The sequence below is a fragment of the Erpetoichthys calabaricus genome, chromosome 7 (genome assembly GCF_900747795.2).
Source record: "Erpetoichthys calabaricus chromosome 7, fErpCal1.3, whole genome shotgun sequence".
Taxonomy (NCBI): Eukaryota; Metazoa; Chordata; class Cladistia; order Polypteriformes; family Polypteridae; genus Erpetoichthys; species Erpetoichthys calabaricus.
This window is the reverse complement of record NC_041400.2, coordinates 108,187,986-108,213,307: the sequence shown is the minus strand read 5'-3', so window position 1 is coordinate 108,213,307 and position 25,322 is coordinate 108,187,986. Positions and strand designations below refer to the sequence as shown.

Below are 25,322 nucleotides of genomic sequence, written 5' to 3'. Positions count from 1 at the left end.
GGTAGCAAATGAAGATAATCTTTCAGCATTTTTAGACGAGCGTCCGTATCGTCCTAGGTGTGCGAACAGCCCCCCTGCTCAATCCCCCTATGTCAGGATCAGAGAAAGTCAGCGCAAGAGAGAGAGAAAGAAAAGTAAGTTGGGTTAGCTTCTCAGCCATCTGCCAATAGCATCCCTTGTATGAAATCAACTGGGCAAACCAACTGAGGAAGCATGCACCAGAAATTAAAAGACCCATTTGTCCGCCAGAAATCCGCGAACCAGCAAAAAATCCGCGATATATATTTAAATATGCTTACATATAAAATCCGCGATAGAGTGAAACCGCGAAAGGCGAAGCGCGATATAGCGAGGGATTACTGTATTGCACATAATGTAAATATTGCACAATAATGATGATCATGTGCAGTGAGTAGTAGATATTGGACCTGAGAGTAATAGCAGAGTAAATAAACATTTTATTCTAAAATAAAGCAGATGTTCCTTGTTATTTTTTTGGTTTCACTAATAATGGATCTGATGTGCTAATAAAAGGGCAGTATGGCTACACAGTCAATAGTGTTGTTATTTTGCAGTGTATGGAGTTTACATTTACATTTTTTGTGTTCCTTAATTTTTCTAAAGGTTTATCTACACAGTCTTAAACAAATTGTTATGTAGATCTGATAAATCTAAATAAACCAAATATGATTGAGTATAGGTGGTTAATAATAAATAATTAGACTGGTGTCCCATCCTTGCTTATTCTTGCATTGCATTTATTGCTTCCAAGCGACTGGGCACTGGAAAAAAAATAAAAAAAAGATTCAAAATAATAATGGAGAATTAACAATTAGTAGTCTAACAAAGCACATTCAAATAGGAAGAACAAAAGATATGTAAGGTTTGGCTTTTGCTTCAATATATTATTCTGTATACAAATCAGATTTTCTATTATATATTCTGATATTTGAAAATGTTTGCATGAGATATCTCAAACGTGTTAGAATTTTGTGACTTTCTGAGTCAGCATTTTCAGTTATAAAATATTGAGCAAATAATTCATTGCCTCAAGAAAAAAAATGCCTTTCATTAGCTGAATATTATATTCATTTTGCATATAAAGGAATAAGTTTTTTTTTTTTTGCTTTTTTAGGTACCTAGAAAGAACAGTTAAACATCCTACTTTGTTACAAGATCCTGACGTGCAGCAGTTCTTGGAAAGCTCAGAGGTTTGTATTTTATATTTGCTAAAATATAATGTGCAAGTCATAGTAAGATATACAAAGCTACAGACAACCTATACAAGGCTATAAATAGAAATATCACATTTTAAGTGAAAATGATACATTTGTGTACAGGAATTTCTTAATGCATTAGTAATTGGAACAATACTCATGAAAGTATTTAAACAAACGTATATTTATTTATTATTTAATAATGTATACTATAAACCAGGTGTTTGAAAAAAATTAAATCTATATATATAATTCACTAAGCCACCGCCAGAGTAAGCAAGACACCCATGGAAGCACGCAGGACAGAGCCACGCCCACCAACTCTAAGACCATTGGATACGACAACAACTTGCAGAGCCACGCCCACCAACTCGGACGTGACGACTCAGAAAAAACGCCGTCATTTATGTTCGTCTGTGCTAGAGTCCACATGCACCTCTGAGCCACGTTGACTGTTCATAGAGGCATGTTTCACGCGGATGTGAATCGCTGTATGCAGCGCGTAAAACAGTTTGCGAGGGGTATCCCATGGGATCCTTAAAACAATCCTTTAAAACTGAGGTTAAAACACAATGAAGGACGCAGTCTTTAAAAACCAATAAGCCCTGTGCCTCTTTTTCATTAGCGTCTCACCTGCTTCACCGATGCAGGCCCTGCAACAGTCAAGACGCTCTCTCAGCAGCTGACCTTCTCTGTGCCTGACTCCACTACTTTCAGTCACCTGATTAAAAATGGCCTTTTGAAAGGGAGCTATGAACCCGCTATACCACAGGAACACATTGCCTTCGAGCCTGCTCTTGCTCACTCTAACGTCTTTCTCTCTCTCCTCACTCGCTCGCACACTGCACAGGGGAGAAACACCCGCAGCACAACTCCACCCGGAAACCGTTTCAGCCACACTTCTACACCCCTTGCTACGCTGTGAGCGCGGTGATTATTTATTTAAAAATGGCCTTTTGAAGGGGAGCTGTAGACCCACTATACAGTAATCCCTTGCTATATCGCACTTCACCTTTCGCGGCTTCACTCCATCGCGGATTTTATATGTAAGCATATTTAAATATATATCGCGGATTTTTTGCTGGTTCGCGGATTTCTGCAGACAATGGGTCTTTTAATTTCTGGTGCATGCTTCCTCAGTTGGTTTGCCCAGTTGATTTCATACAAGGGACGCTATTGGCAGATGGCTGAGAAGCTACCCAACTTACTTTTCTCTCTCTCTTGCGCTGACTTTGTCTGATCCTGACGTAGGGGGATTGAGCAGGGGGGCTGTTTGCACACCTAGACGATACGGACGCTCGTCTAAAAATGCTGAAAGATTATCTTCACGTTGCTACCTTCTGTGCAGCTGCTTCCTGAAGCGACATGCTGCACGGGTGCTTCGCATACTTAAAAGCTCAAAGGGCACGTATGATTTTTGATTGAAAAACAAACTCTGTCTCTCTCTATCTCTCTCTCTTTCTCTGCTCCTGATGGAGGGGGGTGTGAGCTGCCGCCTTCAACAGTTTTGTGCCGCGGTGCTTCGTATACTTAAAAGCCAAACAGCCCTATTGATTTGTTTGCTTTCCTCTCTCTTTCTGACAGTCTCTGCTCCTGACGCGCACTCCTTTGAAGAGGAAGATATGTTTGCATTCTTTTAATTGTGAGACGGAACTGTCATCTCTGTCTTGTCATGGAGCACAGTTTAAACTTTTGAAAAAGAGACAAATGTTTGTTTGCAGTGTTTGAATAACGTTCCTGTCTCTCTACAACCTCCTGTGTTTCTGCGCAAATCTGTGACCCAAGCATGACAATATAAAAATAACCATATAAACATACTTCGCGGATTTTCTTATTTCGCTGGTGGCTTTGGAACGCAACCCCCGCGATGGAGAAGGGATTACTGTACTATAGGAACACCTGTGACTTTGCCTTCACATTGTTTTCCTTTTATTTCTGATCCCGTCGAGCAGATCAGACACCCAGGCAAACAACACTGAATAATCAATAGCTGCAACTACTTTGCCCGCCCCAACTCCTCACCTGAATCAGTTTTGTCTGTGTTCACCAGTGTTTACCAAACTCGGTCCTGGTGAACCCCTATGGCTGCAGGGTTTTGTTCCAACCGGATTCCTAATCATTAATGCCGATAAAACTCATCCGGGATAAGTCGGTTTTTTCAAACGCAGCCGTGTAGCAGATTAGTCTAGCTGGATGTAATAATCCGAGATGAATGCGCGCCCCTGTGCTGAGTGAAAAGCCAATGTATATTGAGTCTAGAAAACATGATCAGCAAGTCTTTGATAGGCTGCAACAAAATGATGAAAGAACGGGCGCATTTTTTTCACACAAGCTGTGTGAGTGGGTGGGTGTTAGTTAGTTAATTAGTTTTTTTCGAAGGATTTCAAGATTTAATATGCACAAGCGGTAACACTGCAAAAGCAGCCCAAACCAGAAAAGACGGCTGGCAAAAAGTGGCCGACAAATTAAACGCATGTGCATTGTACTTACTGAAAGCAGCGTTACGGATTTTGCAAATGTTCATTTTTTTCCCTCTGCTTAAAAAACAATTAAAAAGCGGCATGATTATGCGGCGTATACTACGTCACGGGTTGGTATGCAGCATGTAAAACAGTTTGTTTGTCGCGGATAATTTGCCTTTTACTTTTACACGAAGACAATTTCCTGTTAGTTTGGCCTTTGCGATTACAACTGAAAAGGCACAGGGCCAAACTTTCAAAAAGATATGCATGTATCTGCCAAAACCAGTTTTCAGTCACGGACAGTTGTATGTTGCTCTCTCCAGAGTTCCATCTGTTCATTCACTTACAGTTGTATCCTCAAACCCACCCCTTTTAGACAACTGTGTCTTTCCGGAAGTGTTCAGCCATCAATAAATAATTATATGGCGTATGCCTGCAGGAACACGTGCAGCGAGCGAGTGACACACACACGCATACAGGCGCGCGAGAGAGAGAGCGCTGGACACATAAGAATAATAATACGTCATTACATTGATATAGCGGTGTTCTCAGTATTCAAAGCGCTATCCACACAGGGAGGAACTGGGAAGCGAACCCACAATCTTCCACAGTCTTCTTACTGCAAAGCAGCAGCACTACTACAGCGCCACAAGGCAGTTAAAGAATGCACCGGGCTTGATTTTGTTTTCACTTCTGTTTACAGCGATCGGGTCGTAGATAGCATTGTTGCAATGTTACTTTTCTTGGTGGCTTATTACATTACGGATGTTTCACATGTTCATTTTTTCCCCTGTGCTTAAAAGCCATTAAAAAAATGTTTCTCAACTGTGACTCCGGAACATCTCAGTACACAAGCTATATTAAGCGTCAACAACGAAGACTCGCTACACCTTAATCTACAAGTACTGACACTTATCCCTACCGACAAAGTAACTTTCACCAGCGTGAACTTCTTCGTCACAGACGATCCCGCTTTCAGTCACGGACAATTATATGTTGCTCTCTCCAGAGGTCTATCTTTTCATTCACTCACAGTCGTATCCTCAAACCCACGCCATTAGGACAACTGTGTCATTCAGGAAGTGTTCACCCCATCAATACATAATTATGCGGCGTATCCTACGCCGGGGGTTGGCTAGTTCAATATATTATTTAATGAAAGAATATATTTTTAATTTAAATAATTTACGGAAAATCAAGATTTGTTTGTGCTTAATACCAGAAAAAACTGATTTAATGAAGTCCAGAACAAATCACTACAACTACAGTAGAAAAAAGATTTGTCTACAGTAACAAAAACAAAAAAAAAAATTTTTGAATTAAGTTATTGGTTTCTTGTCGCCTCTTTGGTATTGTACCTGACCTTTACATTGTGAGCCCACATGGTACATCCATGTAGACTTTTCAGAGTGAGCTTAAATGGGCTACATGGTTAACTCACCATTAGCTCTTGCTGATGAACACTGCTTCTAGGCACTAGAAGGGGGTCCTGGTATCCCTGTTTCTGGTGAGGTTCCCTTAGATTCCTTTCTTAGAAAGCCTATGCTGAGGTACTGAAACAGGGACACAGCATAATACAGTATGTGAACCTCACATCCTGGAGAAACGATACATATTCATTCCTGGAAGTAAAATTATGGACCAGTCTTCGTATTTGTACAGATATTTGAAGGTTAATGTTACTTTACTAATAGTGTCAATGAGGTTCTGAGGCCACAGCCGCATGCCATCCGGTCCCTGTGTTTGTGGAGACAAAGCTGTGTTGATATACTTAGAATTAATTCAAGTCTGTTCATCATGGGCACAGAACTTCGCCAAAGGATTGTCCTTACTCCTGTCTTGTTTGTGACTTGGCCAGAATTTTGAAATGCAGCATTGGCTAATAGAGTGTCAAGTTTATAAATCTAAGGGTGCTATTTGTTTCTAGAGGATAATGTTGTCTTTCTGACTTCATCTGAATGGGGTATTTATTGTACAATGGAGTGGTTCACATTTAAGCATAATGTAAGTTTAGAATTAGCACCTCCCAATTTGAGGAGATCTGTGGAGATAGGCCTCTTGTGGAAAAGAGTAGTTTGCACCCTCCAGGTAAGGGATAAGCAGATTCCCAGAAATGAAGAATACATTAACATTCTTGTTCAGGAGTAAGAGTGCAGATGATTGCAGAACTGATCAAAAAATCAGTGCAGCAGCAGAGGTTTTGGGAACATCTTATGAGGCCATGGTGGTGATACTGAGATGAAGTTCTCTGATGAACCTGTTTATTTACCAGTCTGTGTTTCCATTCTTATGTATGGTGATAAACTCTAGGTGGTAGATGAAAGAATAAGACTGAACGTTCAAGCATAAGAATTGCTGGATGTATTGTCTTTGATAGAATGGGCAGCTCAAGAACACAAGAGAACTCCAGAGTACAATTGGTACTTTTTAGAAACAGTTGAGATGGTTTTATCATGTAGCCAGGATGCCATCGGATGCATCCAGTGGGGATTGAACCAATCAATGTTATCTGCCCTGATTAGCCTGGAAGTGTTGAGCAAATCCTCACAAGGAGTGGCAAAAAGTTGTTGAGGATAGTGGTCTAGTCTGTTCATCTCTACATGCTCCTCCTATAAAACTTACCTAGCAGATTCCAAGTAAAGGGAATGTCTCAGCACTGAATTACTATATATTTTCTAACATTGCATTTTGAAAATGAAAACAATAAAATAAGTTGTCACTGTTGTTTGACAGTTTCTTATTTTCATTTCTTAGTTTCATTTTATAAAACTAAAATGTTTTGATTCACCGTCTTAGTTCTTATTGATTCATTAAAATGACTGTTAGATTTTATCCCTATTTTTTATTCTTACAAATGAAATTTGAGAACTGGTTAGCACTACATGAAAACTACAGATTTTAATCAACATCTATTAAATATCAGAAACTAAGTTTGTGAAAATTTACAGAAGAAAACAAACGAAAAATCATACATTCTGTATATAATGTGAGGCTAAGTAAATCTTTCATCATCAGTTCCTGTTCTCGGAATTTGTAGAAAAAAACAACTGAATAATTATCATATTTTTGAAACCTTGCTATCTCCCAGCATTTCATTTTTAAATGTGAATGTATTTTCCATTCTATTCTGGTGGTTAACATCAGCAATGAGTTAGCTGTCAAGACAGAATACACAAACTTGTTAGTAGACACATTCAGTTTGTTACATCCACAGTCCTTATTTCTTTGTTGGGTTGCTAATAATCTTACAAACATGTTGTTCCATGGCCTCTTCAAATAGTCCCAGGCCCTAAACAGTATCTAAGTATTGTCTGCAGCAAAAGGAAATGGAAGTGCGACAGCAACTGGTTTCAAATTAAACAAGATTCATAGACCATTATTCTTTCAAAACCACTTACAAGTTTTCACATAAAAATCAGCATCATGAAAAGGAACCATTGTTAATGTACTTTTAACTCTGTTAGGGTAAGTCCAAGAACTTTTCAGTAAAATATTCTTTATTTGCAAATTTTGCAGTTTGAGCTGTTTTATAAAAAGAGTCCCGGATTCATGAAATACATGTGCACACTTACTTTGAGCAAACACTTAGTACTTGTAATTGTGAATTACAAATAAAAAGTCCATACAAGTAAATGTAGCATCTTTGATGTTACTCGGCCACAACATGATTTTACAATTTGGAACATTTTGCATATTTATTTAACAATTTCAGGAAATATTTACACTCAGCCATATGTACGTGAAAAAATACAGGTGGTGCAGTGTCTCTCAATTAACTCTTCATTTAATGTAACATTCTAAGATTATAACTAAATGAATCACTGCGCCAAAATACCTAATTGTGATCTCAGCCTTTTACTTTAAGTGAAAGTTGCCTGTTTTCTTGTAAAGGGAGAAGAGACCAAATGTTGCACATTTTAATTTTCTGTGTTGATAACCTGTCCAGTTCAATAAGAACTTTCACATAAGTGTGACAATAATTGCTAGTGCTGTGAAAGAAATGCAAGAAACTTGTAATTGATAAACAATCATATTAGGTGTACATCTGATGAGAAATATTTCAGAAGTAAAGAGACCAAAATAAAGTTTATTTAAGCTGGAAGGCTTGCAAGGGCTATAATGGGGGTAGGGTGTTCAGTTAGCTTTAATTAAAGGGGTTTTCTCTCTACTTGTTGATATAGGCAAAGAGATAAACATTACATTAGCCTTTTTTACATTGAGCTGGCATACAATTAAAATTTTTACACAAGGGGCAGTTTTTAAAACTGGATTTGGTCCTGTGCAAATACAATTTAAAGTGTTTTTATTTCATGGGAATTGTTACATATTCGTTATGTTCACTGTTGATTTTTAAAACTTCAGTAAAAAATATTTGGAATGAACTTTTCTTCAAGATCACATTGAATTTTGATTCCTTGTTTGGTCTTACAGCGTGATAATGCAAGGTATAACTGGCCATGAGTGAATATCGTTTCTTTGTCTCTTATAAATAAACCGACGTTTTCAAATGTTTGTCCTTGTGAAAGTAGGAATATCCAGAGCCGATGTAGCAGGTGGCATTATTCTCAAGAAGCTGCGGATTTCTGGCCATTGTGGATTGCACGTCATTGTAAGAAATAAATCTGGCCGGCCGATAGTTCTGGATATTTCCATTGCATCATGATATAATGATTGCAGTGCTCTTGGACTACCTTGATATGATGATGGTAATATTACTGCTTTACCTATTTTGAATTTGTCTGAACTATTGATTGAATTTTGAACGTGATCAATGAGACCTTTCATATGTTCTGCTCTACATTTAGCTTGATTTGATTTAATAAAGAAGAGACGATTAGCTGCGACTTATATATATATGCATTAATAATGTAATGTTGCAACAGACGTTGAGATGATAGAAGTGGGTTAAATACATGTGAATGTATCGCTAATTTTGACCCAAAATATTGTGTGGATGTTATTCATTTTGCTGAATGCATTTTTTTCATATTGTACGACCATCCTGTTGCGCCATCTGGGATAAGCAAAGGAAAGAGTAAAGGGTCAGCATGTGGCGATGTATTTGACATAAATGATGAATCATCCTTTGCCTTTGGATATATACACGAATATCTGCTCTGTATTTTATATCTCTGTCTTTCGAAAGTATTATCGCTGACAATTTGTCACATGTGGGTTTATTATCAATGCGACTGTGATCTTTCATATTCATATAGAAATCCAAGAAATTTTCTTTGTGTTTTGCTGATAAATTTTGTGTAAAGTGCGATACTTTTGGATGTATGGATTTGTATTCATTACTGGCTGTATAATTTCAATTACGTCAGATCATTTAACTCTTACGATTCTATGTTGCATCGCCTTTCCGTGATCATAAGTGTTTTTTTCTAAACTAAACTTGTCGTAGCTGTAATTGTTGCGGGAACACATATTCTCATAGCGTATGGCCCATTATTGTGTAAATCAACATTTTGTGAATTGAATGATGCGAACGCAAAAAGGTTATTGTAGACGCGTATATTTTGCCTGTAGTGTTTGTGGATTTCACTTTCACCAAACAACAAATTGTTTAATTCTTGTGGAAACGTCTCTTCATTGGGAAGGAACAGTACTTTTCCGTGAGGGCAACACAATTTAGACGATCTACAAGTCTCCGACTTAAACTTTAAAGCCTAACAATATCTACATGCTTCCGACATATCACCTATGTCCGTATATTCGATCTCTTTTTTCTGTTCCGTTATTTCACCTAGAAGTAATTTCCGTTTGTTTGCGCAAATGAGATCTGTACTTTCTTTTTTTTGGCACTTTCGAATTTTAGTACTGTCATATTTTTGAACTTGCTCTGCGTATGCCAATTTTTTTTTGAGCCTTTCAAATTCCACTGCTTTCATAATCTGTAACCTGCTCTGCATGTATATGGCGCCAACATTTTTGAACGTCTTTATGAAGTTCTACTGCGTCTTTTACTCTTTGTCTTTTATTTCTGACCCCATTTGGACCTGCAAGGTTTTCAATTCCACTTGTTCCGGGCTGATTATTACTTTCCTTGCCTAGGTCACCGTCTCACAGGAACATGCTTCCAGTGGATGTCAGTTTGACGTGACTAGGTAAAGATTCTATTGTGCAACAATTTTTGGTAGAAGTAGTGATACCAAAGCACCAAAAAGAGAGTAAAAGTGAAATGGTGCAACACAAAATAATTCTAGGCTTACTACTGTCAATAACCACTTCAGGGAGATTTTAGTAATCGGAAAATAAGACTAATATGTAAGCAGTTTTAGTACTTCCCATACAGTAAAAATCATATAAAGAAAAAAGGAGAACCAAATAAAAGATAACATGCACAGCATTGCTCTCTTCATAAAACCGTAATGTCAACTCCACAACTAAACATTTCACTGGTTCCTTCAGAATTTGAAGAAACAAGAGTCGGCATATAAAAGTAGTGAAAACAGATTTTTTATTTAGTTGAAAACACAGACTTAAAAAAAATGGTAAAGTGAAAAAAGTATATGGTTCTATATAAGTACTGGAGTAAAAGCCTAACAGCTATACCTGTCTACAAGGCAGTGCTACAAATAATATAAATTAATTTTGTTAAAAAAAAAAAAAAACAAACAACGTCTTCATGAGCTTCATTAAGTAAAATTTAATTAGCAAGTTAGGAAAAAAAATATGAAAAATTAATTTAAACAATAAATTGATTAATAGAAGAAATTTGCACTTCTGTCTTTGCTAATAACAATGCCAACACTGTGAGAACTTTTTGTGCTTTCTTGTAACACTGCCGACATATTACAATAAGGTTCTTTATTCCAGACAATCCATATTACTAACTGAGAATGGTAAACCGGAAGGCACGGACCCAGGTACACGGCGATGGACGCAGGAGACATAGTGCGCAGGCGCCTACAGCAAGCGTCTCATAAACCGCAAGTGAAGTCTGATCCACCGCGAATGAAGGACTCACCGCTCAAAAACGAAAGAGCTCAACTAACGAAGTAATCATGGCTCAAAAACGACATAGCTCAACTAACACCGCACAGAAAAGAGGATTCTGCACACAGGACAGGGGATTCTGCACTGCACCCCTGAGTCAAACGGAAGCCACTACGGGGTCCGCAAAGGTCCACAAAGATAGTACAGAAGGCGCGAGAAAGTTTCTGCACTGCACCCCACAGTCACACGGAAGACACTACACACATCCAAACCATATGCCACACAAAAACAAGGATTCGGCGGCCCGCCCCAGAGTCAAACGGGTCAACTAACACACGGCCCCAGAGAACGGCCACAGAACAAACAAACACAACAGGATTCAGCACCCCGCCCAAAGTCAAACTGGAGAGAGTACGGATGCCGCAAATGTCCACACTACACGGCATAGTGAAACCTGAGATAGTACGGAAGGCGCAGGCGTCACCGCCATATGTGAGTGGCACTACTGCGGAGTGAAGTTAGGAATAATGTGCTGCTTGGGATTGTACAAACCGCTGAACGCTTTACACCAAATTCAAACACAATACAGCTCAACGATACAAACACGAGCCCACCTGGATAAGATAAATGAACGCAGGCGCCTACAACGTGCGTCTGAAACTGCGGAAGCAAAGCAGGCACGGGTTCAAAATGAACGAGCTCGACTGACGGATATACAAACACGAGCCTGCCTGGATAAACTCAATGAACGCAGGCACCTACAACGCGCGTCTGAAATGCCACAAGCAAAGCGGGCACGGCTCCAAAACGAACGAGCTCAACTAATGTATTTCAGGATACCCAACGCCAGGGGTAGGCGAGCGAAGCGAGCAGGGGGCAGAGCCCCCTTGTATATAAAAGAAAGCTTATGGGATGTTATTTAGAGGGATATTAACAACAGAATAGAACCAAAATGTATTTTTATTATATATAGTGTAGCAGGGCATCTAGCTGATGTGTTCGAAATGTAGAGGCACCCTCAAAAATGTGTTACTAACTAATTATAAACAATTTCAAATTTCTGATCTTTAGGGCTGCTGTTTTTGTAGGACCATGTTTAATTTGCTATGGGGCAATTTGAACAGTATATGGGAAATGCAGTATTGGCAACCTTTGCACAAGATACAGACCAACATAACAGTAAACCTTAAAGTAAAGGTTTACCACAGGGATGTCCAGTCTTGGTCCACTGTGGCTGCAAATTTTTGCTGTCAATTCTTGTGGGCAATGGAATAATCTATTTAATTAGGTGTTTTGTCCTTCTTTCTTGTCATCACTTTGTGGCATCAGAAATTACTATTAATGTTTATTTTACTTTTATGAGTACTAGGGTGTTGTACCGTGTTAGCCATTATGAATGTAGAGAAAAGCCAAGCAAAATGACACTTTTTATTGGCTAACTACAAAGATTACAATATGCAAGCTTTCGAGGCAACTCAGGCCCCTTCTTCAGGCAAGATGTGCCTGAAGAAGGGGCCTGAGTTGCCTCGAAAGCTTGCATATTGTAATCTTTGTAGTTAGCCAATAAAAAGTGTCATTTTGCTTGGCTTTTCTTTACTTTTATGAGAAAATTAGCAATTATTTTAATGAATTAGTTTCCCCAAATGTTTGAATGTTATTATATTAAAAAAGTTCCCTATATATAATGACAAAACCCTCGTGTAAAAATAGTTATCAGGTTTCCTAGCTTATTGTTGACAACCTATTTTTTGTTTTGCATTGTTAATAAAAATAGATAGTTAAAACTTAAGTTCTAATCAAGAAAGTGAATGAAAAAATATAGAAACTAAATGGATCTCTGTATACTAAAGGTCAGGACAGTATTAAGCATTTTCTGAATTTCAGTTCATAAAATGTATAGCATTATTAAGTTTTAATATTTCAGACAAAGCTGGCTGAGACATCTGATTAAATAACAAGTTATAATAACAAAGTTTGATTATCAAATTAAGTAAAATCCTGCAACCTCTGGGGCCATCACGGATGATCATTAGAAAACTTTGGATTATATTTAATATTTCACCCTATATGTTTTAAGAATTTGCTGTATGCATCTCTTCAGCTTTTTTTAATGCTTTCAAATATTTTTGTAGTTTAAAGTTTTAACTTTTTAATTTTTTTTCTTTCATGTCCTCTGCATGTGTTATAACATTTTCTTCACAGATGTGAATCTATCTATCTGCTTCATTTTTCCAGTTCGTAGTCAAACTAATCCAAAACCTATCTTGACTCACTCCCTTTATCACAATGGGTGTGAGTCCAGAACCCATATCCAGCATGCGTGATGCCTACACACATATGTCTGTGTTCACTTTAACCAAACCATTTCTAAGATGCTGACATAGGGCTAATACCAAATAAAGGTACCTCAGAAGGGTTTACTCATTTTGTTTGAAACTCAGGTTCCACCAGTTGTTTCCATTGACTTCTTTGACCACCCTTGGAGTTGTCCTTTGCAGCGACCAGATCTATGACTCTCCTTTCTTAGCTGTAATATTTTTGCTGTGAAATATTTCTTGTGAAAAGAAACCAGTGTTCCTGAAAAGACAACAACACCTAATGCTGAGTAATCTTACAAATCTCACACGTAAGGACCCTGAGGTTTGTGAGTGGAACTCTGCAGTGGTATCTGCTGTGCCACTATACTGGCTGTGAACAGTTACAATTTATAAACACACATTACTAGTTCTGATTCTTGTTTCAGAATTAAAACATTAATTTGAACACATATTCTACTTTGCTGATTTGAAATTCATATATTTCCACAGCCACAGATTTTTGGATTCTTTTCCTATGGAAAAAAATAGAATCAAATTGCACTTTCTTTAATATGTTCTCATTTTAACATAGTGTTTTATGATATAATAGAATTCATTATACTTTTTGACCTAATAAACTTTGTTCTGTAGAAATATCTGTCCATTCTTTGAAGGCATTGCTATAACTTGTAGTTTCCTGCAATGTTCTATTTCAGAAATGTGCATCTGTGTTCATTATCTTTCTTTACACCAACCATTTTTTAAAATTTCATTTGGAATTGGTTTTCCTATGGGGAAAAAGAGTCTTCATGGTCATTCCTACAGTGCATTGCTGAGGAGTGATGTTTTCATTGTTATGCGGATGTTTTCCAAACAGTCAGTACTAAAACACTTGCTGATTATAAATATAATCAAGCCATCAATCCTAGTACTGTCTAAGCTCTGCCAGTGGAGCTGTCCTTCTCTGTTATGTCAGTGTGTTTCTTTGTAAATTATATATTTATGAATGCTCATAGCAGAGTTAAATTCACATTAATAAGCCAGCATCAGCATAAAATAACAGCACTGAATTAAAATGTAATTGGATGCAAAATAAGTTTTTATTTAGTTTTGAAGTTTTCAGTATAAAAAAATGGCTTTGAGCCCTTTATTAGATATGCAATAAATATTTGGCAAATTACCTTAAATAACACATTTCAGGTAATGTTTGGAAACAGCTGCGGTTTACTGTCAAAAGAAAACTGCTAAAATTTGAAACTTACAGAAATTTAGGGTTTCCATGCATGTACAGTCATTTGTCTACTCCTGAATTCCTTTGAAACTTTCGCTTTTCTAAATATACATTGACACACAGCAGTATTCATTCAATTGCCAAGAAATAAGGCAACCTAAATGGTGGGGGAATACAATTGAAAACCTTTCTTTAATGCCTTTCCTCTGAGAATTTAAGACATAAAGGTACAAAATTAAATGCTACAGTATTGAAATGTATGGGAATGGAGAAAACCCAACATCCTATGTACTATCTTTTTCCCTATGGTGTCCAGCTAAACCTCCAGCCAGTTAACCGGTTTGTTTGCCCTTATTTGTCATTTGATTCTAGCTGCCGAGAGCGGTTAGCACTCAGGCGCTGAGTGGAGCAGGAATATTGAGGATGGTAAACAAGGCCGCCGACGCTGTCAACAAAATGACAATCAAGATGAATGAATCGGATGCGGTAAGAGCTGAATTTTGGACTTGAATAATGAGATGAATTAATGAGTCTTTCCAATTGCATTCTAAGGTTGTGCCAATACAAAAAAGGGATAGTAATTTGCTGAGTAGTTGGAAGTCCCATCTACATTAGCAGGCTATGCCTGTAGGCACAGTTAATTTGTTGATTTTTTTTTTTAAATCAAGAAACATACTTTGCTTGTGTAACCTTCATTTGTAATGGTTTTCTTGTTTTAAATGAACTCCATTTTTCATTTTCCAGTGGTTTGAGGAAAAGCAGCAGCAATTCGAAAACCTTGACCAGCAGCTGAGGAAACTTCACACAAGCGTAGAGACTTTAGTGTGCCACAGGAAAGGTAAGAGAGTGAATGAAAGAAGTGAATGTTACAGAATTAGCTGTGTGGGCTTGCACAGAAAACTAATGTAACAGAGCATGGCTAATATTATATTATAGTGAAAATAAATTATTACTTTTAATTTAGTCTCGTGTGAGTATGTGAGTATATGATTTATATATGTTAGTATGTGATTTAACTCAGTTTTAAGATTTATTTACAGTTTTTAAAACTAGAATCCCTGAAGCCTACGAAAAAAGTTGTAACCCTGAGCCACCTTAAGTTCGCGTCTTTGTTTTGCAAATATGTCAATGAGCACAACCCCCACCCCACACACACACACACAAAAAAACACAGCTCAAGTCAGACAAAAAGTTTTCCCAGCTCAAGCCTGTTTATATGGGTGTGAAGTAAGTCTGGAACTGTATAGGGTAAATAGTATATCGTTCTTTGGAATACATGCATTTCATGTGTGTTCCATGTCTACAATGATCTGGTTAACACTAGAATCCCTGAAGCCTACAAAAAAAGATCATAATCTCGGGCCACCTGAAACTATTTTACACCTGTCTATTAGCGTCTTTTGTTTTGTAAATGTGTCGATCAGCACAAGTAGCAAGCAGGCTGCTGTTCCATCCCTGTGAGGTGCCTGGAGTTGTATAGGGTAAATAATATATCGTTATTTGGAACACATGCATTTCATGTGTGTTCCGTGTCTACAACAATCTATGTAAGTACACTGGAACCTCAGTTCACGAACGTCTCGGTACACGTACAAATCGGTTTACAACCAAAAAGTTCGCCAAACTTTTGCCTCGGTTCACGACCACACATTCGGTATACGAACAAGCCAGTTTCCCTTTCGGTTTGTACATGTTCAGTCTCTCCCTGTGCATTTCCTGTGCAGCGAGCAAGAGAGAGAGCGAGAGAGCGTGCGACACACACACACACACACAGGAAGCACGAGAGAGAGAGAGCCGCACGCACACACAGGTAGCGCAAGAGAGAGAGCCGCACGCATACACAGGTAGCGAGAGAGAGCCGCGCACACACACAGGCAGCGCGAGAAAGAGAGCCGCGCACACACACAGGCAGCGTGAGAGAGAGAGCCACGCACACACACAGACAGCGCGAGAGCCGCGCACACACACAGACAGCGCGAGAGAGACATAGACGCACACACACAGGCAGCGCGAGAGAGAGACAGACGCACACACACAGACAGCGCGAGAGAGAGAGCCGCGCACACACACAGGCAGCGCGAGAGAGGGCTGGACTCATAAGGTAGAGAAGGCAGTTAAAGAATGCACTGGGCTTGATTTTGTTTTGACTTCTGTTTACAGCGATTGGTTCGTAGAATGCATTGTTGCAATGTTACTTTTCTTGGTGGTTTATTAAATTACGGATTTTTTCAAATGTTCATTTTTTTCCCTGTGCTTAAACCTCATTAAAAAAAAGTGTTTTTAGCCAGCGGTTGATAGCGCTATAACGCAAACTATTGCAGTGTTAGTTTTCTCTGTTGTTCAAGGTTTTCCTCAGTGTTATTCAATGTTTTTACATTTAGTTTACTATTACGCTGTGCATTCTATGGTTTAACTAACTATATTTATGCTTAAAAACGTAAAAAAAATATATATTTACATACAGTTCGTATGGTCTGGAACGGATTAATTGTATTTACTTACAATCCTATGGGGGAAATTGCTTCAGTTCACGACCAAATCGGTTTACGACCAGAGTTTTGGAACGAATTATGGTCGTGAACCGAGGTTCCACTGTATAGGACAACAGAAAATGGGAGAAATGCAAGAAATGTTGAACACATACCTAAAACAAACTTTTTGCATGATATATTACTAATGACAAAATTTTGATATGAAGTGTATAATGTGTGAAGACTGAAGTCCAACTATAAAATAAACGCTTTCAAAAAAGGTACAATTGCGCTTTTGTTCAAAAGTATAACTGAAGATAAAGAAATCTGGTTAGGGTAGGACGTTGACACGACTGCTTGGGTGGTGCAGCGGTAAGAGCTGCTGACTCATAATCAAGAGGTTGTGGGTTCGACTCTGGCCGCTAACCAAAATTACCATTTTGAGCAGTGAGCTACTCTTATTGTTATTATTATTATACAATAAAAACATACATTTGATTTGAGTCTGTAACAGCCAGTGTAAATTTATAGTACTTGTAAAGGTTAGCGTTCTTGTTTTATTATTCAGTTTTATTCTCTCAGTCACATTCACGCTCCCCCCGATCTGACACTGTTAGTTTTCAAATAAAGACATGCAATAACAGAGGTGAACTCAGATGAGGATGAGTGTTCTACATTGGAAAAAGAGAGCAGAAGCCCTCCCCACGTGAAACATCCACTCACACATAGGAACAACACAGCTACACCAAGGAGTAAAGGCAAAAGATGCAGCAAGGGGTCGGGAGTTGTCCTGCCAGTGAATCTGCCACACACGTGTTCTTCAACAAAACAGTAGGGCCAATAGAGCTTGCCAAGATATCGTGCAAAGTTCTGTTTGCAATTATGTTTTTTGATGGTCTTTATATAAAAAAATCATTTATATGTTGCTTACGTAAAAGCCACATCGAACGTTGTTTACCTGTACAGTGGAACCTCGGTTTGAGAGTAACTTGGTTTACGAGCGTTTTGCAAGACGAGCAAAAATTTTTAATAAATTTTGACTTGATAAACGAGCGGGGTCTTGCAGTATGAGTAGTATGTATACTCTTTGTCTGCTGAGCGTCATGTGATCACAACTGAGCTGATGGTTCTTCTCTCTCTCGCTGTGTGCACACGCGCTTGTTTGTGTATGTGTCTGTGCTCGCTCGTGCGCGTGTGTGTGTGTGTGCTCGCTCACGTGTGTGTGTGTGTGTGTGTGTGTGCTCGCTCACGTGTGTATGTGTGTGTTCACACGCGCGCTCATGTGTGTGTGTGCGTGCGTGTGTGTGTGTGTTTGTGTGTGCTGTGACGTGCGAGTCCCCGTCTTGCACACTAAAACACAAAGCTGAGTCTCAGTACTTTAGCAACACCAGCTTTATTCAGCTTGAAGCAGCAACAGCAGTCAGGCAGGGCCCTGCGCATTTATAATGTTCCTTGTTCCTTGTATCACCCATCGATGGCAGGCGCTTATAGCATGTCCGCGATCTTTTCGGATTCGCTTTTACGGTGAACTGCTACAGCGCTGGGAGACTGCGATTGCTTTGGGATGCTCTTCCGCATGTCGTCCCGTTGGGTGGAATCCCACAAGAGTTTAGAAACTCACTCACACCAGCCATTATTCTTTTCAAAGGTAAAGTGCAGGTTAATTTCTTTTATGCATTTTTACTTTATATTTTGTATTAATCATTTTTATATGAATAGTTTTGGGTTGTGGAACAAATCATCTGAGTTTCCATTATTTCTTATGGGGAAATTCACTTTGATATATGAGTGCTTTGGACTACGAGCATGTTTCCGGAACAAATTATGCTCGCAAACCAAGGTTCCACTGTATTTATTTACTTCCCTTCTTAAAGCGTAAAGTCACAAGTAGACTGCAGAGTTTCCTGTGTTTGATTAACATAGGCTTGCTGACAAAGTACATGTGCATAACATAAGTAAAAGGTGGCCCAGGATTACGACTTTTTTCGTAGTCTTCAGGGATTCTTGTGTTAATAGAAAGCTTGTGTATTAGGTTAAACAGCTGAAAATGCATAAAGAGGATTGTAAACACCTGACATAGTCCAGAAACTGGGACAAGAATAAACACAACAAAAATAAATAATAAACTGTTAATTCAAGGACAAATATAGGATTAAAATATAAAACAAATGACTGATACTGTACATGGCTGTATGTGTAATTCTTAACGCAGGGGTATGTCCTTTGTTCCTTCTTGGTTATGAAACTACTATAGGTAATAGAAAGAATTCAATTGTGATTTATGCATGTACCTTATAAGAGTAAATTCAGTCAAGCATCGTACATTTTGTAGCCTTTAGTATTGTACAATAAGTGACAGTAAAAGCTCTACAAGCAACATGTCAGCTAGAAGAATAATACTTTAATCATCATTAGAGTGCATCTGTAGAAAATGAAAATGGAAATTCTATATTATCTAAAATTTGAATGCTAATTTGCAATATACACTAACACATTGCTACTTGGGGATTTTTCACAGCAAATATTTAAAAACTATTGCTATGTTCATATCTAGGTCCAAATATGAAAAAAAAAAATCTGAAATGTGTAGCAGATAAAACTCTAGGCAGCCGTTCATCTGGTAAACATAACGTCTGCATGTGAAAGTTATCGTTACACTTTGTTATTCGCACTGAAGTATTTAGCTCCAAGTGATAATTAGAACAGTTATATTCAATTAAGTGAAACTTCATGGTTACAGTCATGTTACCTCTTCTTTAACTTTTCTCATCGGACCAAAGATCTAAATTGATCCTAACGAACTTCAATGTATTAAACATGTTAGAGCTTAGAGTTGATCACTTATATCCTTTTCACAACTGAAAGAGATGTGTATTAGGACAGGAGTCAATTTTACTGCTGGGTGAATGTGCTGCATCACAAGAGCTGGCATTTTTCAAGATTAAGATGAAAGGTGAAAGTTGTTTTTTTTAAGCATTTCACAGTGCTACTGTACATGCTTTTCCACAGGGGACATTGGTTTTGTTTTCTCCCCATTGGGTATCACTTTCTTTCTTTATTTCAGCATTTAATAAGCCACTGTGGCCTTGTTGACTTTTTAGAGTTTAGCATACAGCTAACAATCGTATGCTGCTTGGAAAAGAACACTAAATTTGGACTGTCCTGAGACATATCTTTTCAAAGATATTTTTTTTTTACAATTGTTATATATGAGACAAGCGTCTGAATTTTCACAGGACATGGTTATGAAGAGTGCATTATAAGAAAAACAGCACTGTCTGGCTTTTTAAACGTAAAACCTATTGCACTGCACTGTGCATGGTATTGAAAAATGTATACATTTGATATTTTCAGAGAAAATCACACTTTTGTTGTATATTGTTTCTTTATGCACACTGCCTAACCAGAGATACATAGTCAATTTTCACAACGTTTGAAAATGAATGCAGTTTATCAGAGACACTTAATGTGTTATTCGACAATTTTTAATTGTTCTAAGGGTACTTTCTGATCTAAGCTGGCTGTCCTTTTTTATATGCAGTAGTTTCTTACAGTTTCTCAGCTGTGTGCACATTTAGTCTCTGCATGGATTTCTTTCAGCTTTGAATAATTTATAGATAGTCTTTTGTATAAAGTCTGTAAATGCATAGCATGCTTTTGCTGAGACTGTTTTGATATAATGATGAATTCTTTTTGAGAAAGTCTACACGTTTCATATATGATCAAAGAATGAATTATCTTTTGTAGACCAGTAGTTTGCACAGTACAGACTCAATGTTACAGCACATTGAAATAAAAGTTGACATTTTTGTTATAAACACAAGTTAGTCCAATTTTAGGTGAAAAGATGAATATGACATGAAAGTATGGAATGTCAACATTTATTTATGGGTATTTTTGTTCATATATGCATTACAATTCTAGAACAATTCTGTGTGTATTCCATCCTCATTTCAGGTTAGTGTATCTCTCTCTTTCTCTCTGCCAGTTTAATGGAGATAACCATTAAGAAAAACTGTTTCTTACTAATGTGTTTCTATATTTTTCTCTCTTGTGTCTGCATTTGAAGTCATTAGCCCTAAATTAACATAAAACCAAGACATGTGCATGAAAGAAAAAGTAAAAAATTGAAATAATGAAAGTATAACTCAATATTTGAATACAACAGAAAAATATTTAGTGTACTAGTCCCTATATTGGACTAAGCAGGGTCAGAAACACGGATATCTCCATAGAAAATAATGTAGTAGTAAAGCTATCCATGCAGTAAAAGTCTAAATTGCCTGAATATTTCAAAATGCCTATTTATAGGAGCTCTATTATGCAAATCACATGGCAAAACATGTGCATACAAATACTGTGCTCTAGTCACATAGTACAACTTTAATAAACGATCATTGTATTACATTGTGTGGTGGGTTGCCAGGTGATCTGAGAGACAGCCAGTGACAAAAGGGTGACAGAGAACGAGAAGAGAGTCTACCAAGGCACAGTGAGAGAGTGAGAGAAGACCATGCACTGGTCACACATGCTTTCATGACAATGTGAAAAAGGGGCACCACTAAAAGTTAGTACTCTGTTAGTGGACTGAGCGCTCTGGAAGGGCAGTAGGCCAGGACACCCCAAGTCAACCTGTCTGGAAACATATAATGTTCCCACAGGATGCTAGTGGGCACACATACTGGCAGGTGCCCCTTACTAATAAGAAAGAATGAGACCACAGAAGTGGGCATTATTCCATAGTACCTACTGGCTTATTGTGAAAAGCATGTGCTAACTGGAAAGTAAGATCATATTGCCTAGAATTGTCCAGATGTTTGTCAAGGCATGTGATCATTGAGTATAAGGAGTGATACAATATGGCTCTTTTAAGTGAAGCATTTCAGAAACTGCCAAAGAGACCTGGAACTTGAAAAGCCATTGAAGGTAAATAGGCACTCCAGGGTTACCAGAATGCAGTTTAGTTTGTTGGCTTCAAGACTCTGTAGACCATTGTCTGAATGATTCAAGTAGAATTTGGGATATGAATATAGCAAAAAAGAAGATTTAAAGATGCCTTAGAGCAAGGGTTCCCAAAGTGGTCGATATTGACCCCCTGGGGTCGATTTGAACTTTCTAGGGGTCGATAGTTTCAATGAAAAAATTTGGGGGTCAACGACAGCAAAAATAGACCCCCTTACTACTGCTATTTGTTTGTTACTTCAAAATATCTATGATTCCAATAGGTACCTAATTAAGAAGTAAAATCATTTATAAAAAACACATTACATACCAAATTTGCGAACGAAAAGGTAAAATGTGTCATTAAAAGAGTCACACGTAAGAATGCATGAAAATACATGTAGCACAAACATGTCTGTTCATTGTCTTATCGAACATATCAAAGCAAGTGCGGATATGAAAAACCATTGCATGTAATTAGGGGGTCGACGGTTTTAAAAGTTTTTGGTAAAGGGGTCTGCGGCTGAAAAAAGTTTGGGAACCCTTGCCTTAGAGTGTATTTAAAAAGTGCGTAAAATGGAAAATATTGAAATGCCCATTCCTGACAACAAGTTTGTAGTATATTTAGTAGTTTCAGAACAAGTATTATGTACTGTTTTATCAATGTAATTACCTTTTCTTGTAAAATATGGTAGATAAGTTACACTGTTCTATATAAACATATTAGATGTTTCTGATTGACTATGTTCTGATGTTTTCTTCCCATTCAGAGCTTTCTGTTAATACAGCTGCCTTTGCTAAAAGTGCTGCCATGCTTGGAAACTCTGAAGATCACACAGCATTGTCAAGAGCTCTTTCTCAGCTGGCTGAGGTAGAAGAGAAAATTGACCAGCTTCACCAAGAACAGGCATATGCGGACTTCTACCTTTTCTCTGAGCTGCTTAGTGATTATGTTCGTCTCATTACAGCGGTAAAGGTAATTCAAAGTGAGATATGTATTTGCTGTTAATGATATTTGTGTCACACTTTTTAAGCTGTAGTTGAATAAATAACTAAAGGGCAAGAAACTTCATTTATATTTACTTTTGCAGTGAAGAACAGTATTATTCAACTAGTTTTCTGAAATTGAACCAAATACGGTGGGGAGTGTTTAACATTTACTTTAGGATTGCTTGTGAAGGTTTCTACTCATTGTCTGGGGATTAGTGCAGTTTCTGAAAGAGGGTATTTCCAGTAAAGGTGTGCATTGGACTGACTACATCCATCAAGATTTTTAAACAGCAGAATAAGTATTGTGCACTAGGATATTGAGCAGTGTGTAACATTTTCTGGTTGATCAATCTTCCCTTAAATATTACTGATTAATGAAGTTATTGCAGCAGGTTTGGGGGATGGCATCACCATTTTAATTGAGTAAACCAACTTTGCTTTTCTAACGTTCTTGTAAATTTCAGTTTGGCCAGAGGGTGTCATCAGCATTAATTGCCATGCACTGAGAAAAGGTACAAAAAAAACCTCTATTTAATACATACAGAGCCCCTTAGAGAACATGGGCAGAAAAAAATAAATAAATGGAAACTATTTTGATTAAAACGTTTCCTCAGTTTAGTTAATTTGTGCACATGTTTTAAGTAAAACTTTCCCAGTATTTATGAAATTTGTGTGCATGTTTTAAATATCTCCCCTGATATTTACTACGCGGTGAGGCATTTGTACTCCATCAACATTAATTATTTCCAGAGACATAATTTTGTCTATTTTTCCAGCGCATCGCGCACAAAAGCAAGGGAACGATGGGAGCACCTGAACTCTGCTCACATCGCGTCACTTCGTACCACAAGCCGCAAGTAGTAAGTCTGTGATAAGCGGAATACCGCTACGCTTTGCACTCACGGGACGGAAGGACAATCCCGACCGCTTTTATATAGTAGATTATTGTACTGTACATTTAATTACACCCACACACACACAGTTCTTACACACAACCACTAACCTATGAAGGCACGACCTCAGTAGGAGAGTCTTCAGGTGGTGCAGTATCTTCAGCAGGTGTGTTGTTGTCTTCTTCCGTTGAAGGAGTACTAGTAGGCAGTGGGTGTCTGGGTGCGCGGCTGAAGAACATCTTGATAGGCAGTTGCTGGCGCTGTCTTTTCATATGCGTGAGGAGGCTTTTGTAGGGTACAGTAATCCCTCGCTATATCGCGCTTCGCGGCTTCACTCCATCGCGGATTTTATATGTAAGCATATTTAAATATATATCGCGGATTTTTTGCTGCTTCGCGGGTTTCTGCGGACAATGGCTCTTTTAATTTCTGGTACATGCTTCCTCAGTTGGTTTGCCCAGTTGATTTCATACAAGGGACGCTATTGGCAGATGGCTGAGAAGCTACCCAACTTACATTTCTCTTTCTCTTGCGCTGACTTTCTCTGATCCTGACGTAGGGGGATTGAGCAGGGGGGCTGTTCACACACCTAGACGATACGGACGCTCGTCTAAAAATGCTGAAAGATTACCTTCATGTTGCTATCTTTTGTGCAGCTGCTTCCTGAAACGACATGCTACACGGTGCTTCGCATACTTAAAAGCTCGAAGGGCACGTATTGATTTTTGCTTGCTTGTTTATCTCTGTCTCTCTCTCTTTCTGTGCTCTTGACGGAGGGGGTGTGAGCTGCCGCCTTCAACAGCTTTGTGCCGCGGTGCTTCGCATACTTAAAAGCCAAACAGCACCATTGATTTTCCTCTGCCTTTATGACAGTCTCTGCTCCTGACTCCTTTGAAGAGGAAGATATGTTTGCATTCTTTTAATTGTGAGATGGAACTGTCATCTCTGTCTTGTCATGGAGCACAGTTTAAACTTTTGAAAAAGAGACAAATGTTTGTTTGCAGTGTTTGAATAACGTTCCTGTCTCTCTACAACCTCCTGTGTTTCTGCGCAAATCTGTGACCCAAGCATGACAATATAAAAATAACCATATAAACATATGGTTTCTACTTCGCGGATTTTCTTATTTCGCGGGTGGCTCTGGAACGCAACCCCCGCGATGGAGGAAGGATTACTGTATTGTCATCTTTGATCATATCCAAGAGTTTCACCTTCTCCTGGATAGTAAGCATCTTCCTCCGGCGCTTAGTTTTATTGTCAGAAGGCTTAGAAAAAGCAGCACATTTAGGAGCCATCGTGGGGCTTAGATAAAAGTTCTCGGAAAGCGCATGCGTAGTGACGTAAGCGTGTATGAGAAAAAATCGCGATAGAGTGAAGCCGCGAAAGTCGAAGCATGATATAGCGAGGGATCACTGTAATTATATTTAAGCAGTGTTTAATTGCCAATATCAATTAATTGTGTGAGAATATATATTTTGTTGTTGTTAGAGTAATGGTGAAAACTACTTTTTAATTAAACTTTTTCAGATAAGTACATTACAGAAAAAATAAACAATATGACAGCTTGCAATTATGAGATGCATTTTATTTTTTAATGCTATATGTATTATGGTTAAATATTTATATATATATATTTTATTAGTTAACGTATGTATTGTAAAGAAATTTGATCTGTTTTAGTATTTTTATGTTCACTGAACAATAAGCCTACAGAATTTAATTTTGTTATTAAAAGAAGAACAGTTAACATCTGTGGTCTATAGATTAATTATAAAAATACCAAAGTTAACACTTTAATATAGGACATAAGGCTTTTATGCATTTGGTTATGCAGGAGCTTAATGTAAAATGTTTTTTAAAGGGACAAATGAAATAAAA

The 25,322-nt window shown here is 38.0% G+C and overlaps 1 protein-coding gene across 2 annotated transcripts in view; it reads left to right on the top strand.

The window, feature by feature from the left end:
• The window catches only part of snx2 (sorting nexin 2), a 125,430-nt gene that overhangs the window by 81,383 nt on the left and 18,725 nt on the right, over positions 1-25,322 (top strand). For both annotated transcript variants that reach the window (XM_051929976.1, XM_028805250.2), the window contains exons 8-11: positions 1,136-1,211; positions 14,522-14,635; positions 14,894-14,987; positions 22,332-22,537. In XM_051929976.1, coding sequence (XP_051785936.1) covers positions 1,136-1,211; positions 14,522-14,635; positions 14,894-14,987; positions 22,332-22,537 — 490 coding nt within the window. The remainder of the gene's footprint in view (positions 1-1,135; positions 1,212-14,521; positions 14,636-14,893; positions 14,988-22,331; positions 22,538-25,322) is intronic.